This window comes from Myotis davidii, unplaced genomic scaffold (genome assembly GCF_000327345.1).
Source record: "Myotis davidii unplaced genomic scaffold, ASM32734v1 scaffold46, whole genome shotgun sequence".
NCBI lineage: Eukaryota > Metazoa > Chordata > Mammalia > Chiroptera > Vespertilionidae > Myotis > Myotis davidii.
The window spans coordinates 3,802,150-3,807,417 of NW_006383006.1; the positions used below are offsets into that span (position 1 = coordinate 3,802,150).

Sequence of the window (5,268 nt, forward strand, 5' to 3'; positions counted from 1 at the left end):
CGTTGGTTTCCTCCGTCACTGAAGCAAGCAAGCCTCATGTTAGTTTCAAGCTGCCTGGCTGCTGCCGCCATCTTGGCTGGCAGTTAATTTGCATATTGCCCTGATTAGCCAATGGGAAGTGTAGCGGTCGTACACTAATTACCATGTTTCTCTTTTTTTAGATAGTATAGGATATTTCAATTCCTCCTATATGCCAAGACTTATCGTAGGTTTTTCAGATACACTATTGTGGAGAAAAATCTCAGCCCATATAGAGCTTTGCTAGTGTGTAATGCAGTAGTCAGCAACCCAGGGATCTTGTTAAAATACAGATTCTGATTCAGTAGCATTTTGAGTATCAAGGATCTTCCTTCAAGCAGAAGCTGCTTAAAAGATTTTTTGGATTTTGTTGGATTTTGAGCTCTATAATGTACTGTTTATCTAGTGAGCTTCAATAGGGTATTTGATTATGTTAAGAAGTTGTTTAAATTTTTCTGTTTGAAAATGTTATTATGATTTCTTTTCTTTAAAAAATTATCTGTTTAAAAACATACTGAAAAGTAGACAAATAAAAGATAGGATGTCTAGAATTTGTTTCAAGATAATATGAGAGGATGGGAAGTGGATGGGTAGTGCATTGAGCAGGATTGGCTGTAGGTTGGAGGCTATTAGGACTGGATAATGGATATATAGGGGTTTATTATACTGTTGAATATGTTTCAGAATTCTCTATAATAAAATATATATTTTTTAAAATGCTGCAGTGCCCTGGCCATTGTGGCTCTTGGGCATCATCCCATGCACCAAAGGGTTGCTGATTCAGTTCCTGGTCAGGGACATGACTGGGTTTTGGGCTTGATGCGGGGGAGGAGGGATGAGAATAATTGATGATTTACTCTCTCCCTCTCCCTTCCTCTCTAAAAATCAATAAGAAAAAAATTTTTAAATGTAGAATTAAGGGGGTCTGATCTAAAATTTATTATTCAGTATCTTGTTTTAAGAGCATAAGCTCTGAGTTTTTCTCTCATGTGACTTTAAGAGTATGTCTGGCTTATCTCAACTAAGTTGTTGTCCTATATTAATCAACATGAGTTTGTCTCAGGGTTTGTCACATTTGTACTCAACTTTCTCTCTTTGCTTTCTCTGTAGGCCTCGCCTTGGAGTCACTCTTCACAAGGTTGTTGTAGCAGGAGCCCTATATCTCTTGTTCTCTGGCATGGAAGGGGTCCTCAGAGTTACTGGGGTCAGTACTGCTTAATCTACGTTTTTGTGGTCAGTTCAGACATAACTGTTTTTGTTTTGAGAAGGTGAATTGGGAATATCTGTGGGCTTCTTTACTATTTTCTCTAAGTCACCTTTGGGCTCTGATTTTTAAAATGTGTATATAATTCACTTTTTCTTTCTAATTTGTATTAGAGCTTTAAATTCAATGTGTGACCAGAATGAATGCTTTCCCACCCATCCCCAAATTACTACCTGTTTAGCTCGACAGTGGTTCCATTCTTGTATAAGTGGCAAACCTTGTAATCATGCACTTGCTGGTAATCTAATTTTTGTTTTAAAGTGACAGTGCTTTTTGCTTAGCCAGCACTTGAGTTACAAAGGTTTTCTTAACATGTAACTATGTTTCACATAATTCTTGAGAATTACATAATTATGCCCTTTTAGGGGAGGAAACCAAAGCACTGAGAGAGATAAGTGATAAGGAAATTTATGTTAGAGCTGGATTAATGTGAAGAAGTGGGCCTCCCTATGTCATTGCTTTTTCTTATTTAAAAATCGCTCTATAAACCCCACATTTCCCTCAAGTAAACTGGGCTCAGTTAGTTTTGCTATAAATTGCTTGTAAATAAAACACTTTTGAATGCAAATTAGATGTTCAAATCACACTGTCCTCTATGTAATTTTCTTAGACTTTTAGCAACTTTAACCCTCTGTCAATTGCGTTTTCTTTCTTCTGCTGCTGTAGTATTTTGCTTATATCTTGGCTTTGATAGTTAACCTGGCCCTGTCAACAATTGATGCCTGTATTATTTTATGGATATCCTTTTAATAATACCCTGGTAATTGGGTAATTAGGGTTATATAAATAGCATGTTATATATATATATATATATATATATATATATATATATATACATGTGTGTGTGTGTGTGTGTGTGTGTGTGTGTGTGCCCGCGCGCACGTGTGAGAAAACAAGCAGCATAGTTTGGAGGACAAATATTTGTATTAATATCTTATTTTGAGGTGAGCTCTTTTTTGTAAAATTACATTATATTACAATTCAGGAAATCAATTCTTAGTATGTTAATGATGCAATACTTTTAAATATGAGAAGGGCCTTTTAAGACTTGTAGCCAAAATAAAAATGATAAGATGGATGGAGACTTGTATCACCATAACGTTCTTGGTGTGGTCATTTAAAGTGGATTTTAGCATGCTAGGAGCTCGTTGGAGGTTAGCTGCATGTTTTATTGTATTGAGATTGTATTTGACAGTTTTCATGAAATACACTTTTATATTTTGCATGATGGTTTGTCAGAGGGGCACAATGATGTAGGTGCCAAGTGTTATTCCTATTTCTTTTCTTTCAGCTCAGATGCAAAACCATTCCATGTGATTATATAAATGCCGAATTGTGTGCTGGTCTCTTCTCTGTGCATCTCTGGACTCTCTTTTTACCACCTCTCTTTCTTTGTCTGCAGGCCCAGACTGATCTTGCTTCCTTGGCCTTTATCCCCTTGGCTTTCCTAGACACTGCCCTGTGCTGGTGGATATCCTTCTCATTGGCTTGTATGATGGCAGTCTATTTTCTCCCCTTGAATATGGGTTTCCATCGATCTTTCTGCAAAGGGTTTTTACCGGTTTTGTTGATTACTTCTTAATCTGGGGATTAGGATATTTCTGTTTAAAAACCTGAGAGCTCAGGTAAGCAGTTTTGTGTGTGTTTTTAATTTTGAAAAGTGCTGGTAACTGTGGGCAGAACATAAAGATAAAAGCTCCGGTTTTTGTTTTTATTTTTAAATGAGCATTTTTACCTCGATTTTGGACTTATTTGTGCACTCCAATTAGTGTTACAATCACTGACTACTCTGCTCCTGCTCTTTCTTTCAGCCTCTAGGAATTATTAAATGCTTTGAAATGATGAAAAGATTTTAATTCTTAAAATGTGATTTCAGGAACTACATAAGATGGTTTGACTCTCTTAAAATTCTATGTAGGTTTAGCAAATTATAACCCTTATAGCAGGGGTCCTCAAACTACGGCCCGCAGGCCACATGCAAATACAAATATTGTATTTGTTCCCGTTTTGTTTTTTTACTTCAAAATAAGATATGTGCAGTGTGCATAGGAATTTGTTCATAGTTTTTTTTAAACTATAGTCCGGCCCTCCAACGGTCTGAGGTACAGTGAACTGGCCCCCTGTTTAAAAAGTTTGAGGACTCCTGCCTTATAGGGTGTTTTGTACCTTTATTCAAAAGTTGACTTGGCATTGTCTGAAGACTTCCGCTGTAAAATAAATGTTGATTCATTTACAGGCAAAGTTAACCAGTAGATAACAAACATATTTACATTTGAATAATCTTTTTCTCCTGCTGCTTAAAATTAGACATTTGTTTATTAGGGACTTGACCTGTTAAAAGGAAGGATTCAAGTTTTTGGACTTTAATCATTTTGGGGGTTTTAAAAATTTGTTTTGGTTGTGGTATATTCAGTCCTATGTGTAATTGTGCAATATTATTGTCTTGCCAGACTGTGACTGTTATAAAAAACTGAATGTAAACCAAATTGTAATTTTGTGAATTTGAGTGGATTGTAATATATCAAAAATGTTTGAAATTGAGTGTCTTGGGTTTAAATAGCCAAATGTTTTCTAGGTCAGTATCTTTCAGGTGTGCCTTTGTAAGCCTCTATGAATATTGGGAGGAATGGAGAGAGGCGTGGAGAGAGGGACTGGCCCATACGATAATGTAACCCAATGGATGGGGAGCAGCTAAGTCTCTGTCACAGCGCAGACTAAGGTCCAACTCATGTATTTAGTATTTGCTGATTCTCAAAGTTGGACATGAGAGCAGATATTGTCTTTGGTAGTCATCACTTCCCCTCCTGTCTTTCTGCGGCAACTTCTACTTGGGAATAATACCCTGAAAATAGAAAGTTGCTGATTTTAGAGCCTTTTGCCTGGGATTTTCAGCCAATTATAATTGTATGGTTCTATTAATTCAGAATTGAACAGGCAGCTGATGGCACAGGGTACTGTCTATAGAACTCTGAGAGGTTATTGGCATGAGTGTATTCATGACCCTAGACTGGATTCGCTAAGACATAGAAAACAGAGCTACCTACCTTAAAGGAAGAGAGATTTTACTAATTTTCATTTCATTTGTCTGTTACTTGTCTGATACTCATTTTCATTCATTTTTCTTCCATTTGTCTTTGTTTTTCATCTTTGTTTCTCTAAAAAGCTTATTCTGGTCTTTCTCCTTTTTTATATTTTTTATTTTTTGCATTTTTATTTTATTCTGATTCTGTATTCTCTTCAGTATCTCATTAAAAATGAAGACTTTCTTAGTCACCATGGTGAGGTTTGGGGTGTTTGTGACATTGAGAATAAGAGAGCTGTAAGGCCTCTGGGATATCCAAAGCTCTATCAATATGACCCCAGATTCTCAAAGAAACTTGAGGATTAATTTACTAGTTTATTGTTTTATTTGAATGTTGATTTCCTTGACCTGCAAACACATATTTATTAGCCTGACTCAAACAATGAAGCTATTAAAACTTCGGAGGAACATTGTAAAACTCTCGCTGTACCGACATTTCACCAACACCCTCATCATGGCCGTGGCAGGTGAGTGGGAGCTTCTTCTTGCTGTTTAAATGCCATCCTTTAAAACAGATATTCTGAACCTGCGAGGCCATAGGTGGGCTCTCTAAAATCATCTAGAAGGTTTTGTACATTTCACTTGGGGGAAGGATCTTTGTCTTTTAGCTTTTGTCAAGTTCTCGGGGATCTTTGTTTCAAAAAAGATTGTGAACCACTTATTTTAAGTATAATAGCTAAAAATCAATTATATATAATTTCAGTTCTTGTATATCTCTCTCCTATCTCCGTTCTTTTTCGGAGGCATTTTTTTTTTTCTTGAGGCAAGTTAGCTTGAGTGCCATATAGCATCTAGATTCCTTTTAGAAAACATTAATACTGGCTTATTTGGCTTTTATTAAATACCTGTGGGGTTTATTGCTATTATTTGGCTTTTACATATGTCATAAGCATTCATAAAATAC

General features: G+C 36.1%; 1 protein-coding gene across 7 annotated transcripts in view; it reads left to right on the forward strand.

Moving 5' to 3' along the window:
• TMEM87A (transmembrane protein 87A) overlaps positions 1-5,268 on the forward strand; it is a 47,795-nt gene that overhangs the window by 30,784 nt on the left and 11,743 nt on the right. For 4 of the 7 annotated variants that reach the window (XM_006778057.2, XM_015557549.1, XM_006778056.2 and 1 more), the window contains 3 exons: positions 1,129-1,222; positions 1,949-2,020; positions 4,723-4,831. In XM_006778057.2, coding sequence (XP_006778120.1) covers positions 1,129-1,222; positions 1,949-2,020; positions 4,723-4,831 — 275 coding nt within the window. Of the gene's footprint in view, positions 1-1,128; positions 1,223-1,948; positions 2,021-2,684; positions 2,754-4,722; positions 4,832-5,268 lie in introns of all 7 variants that reach the window. The other 3 variants (XM_006778058.2, XM_006778061.2, XM_006778062.2) reach the window with 1 other exon arrangement.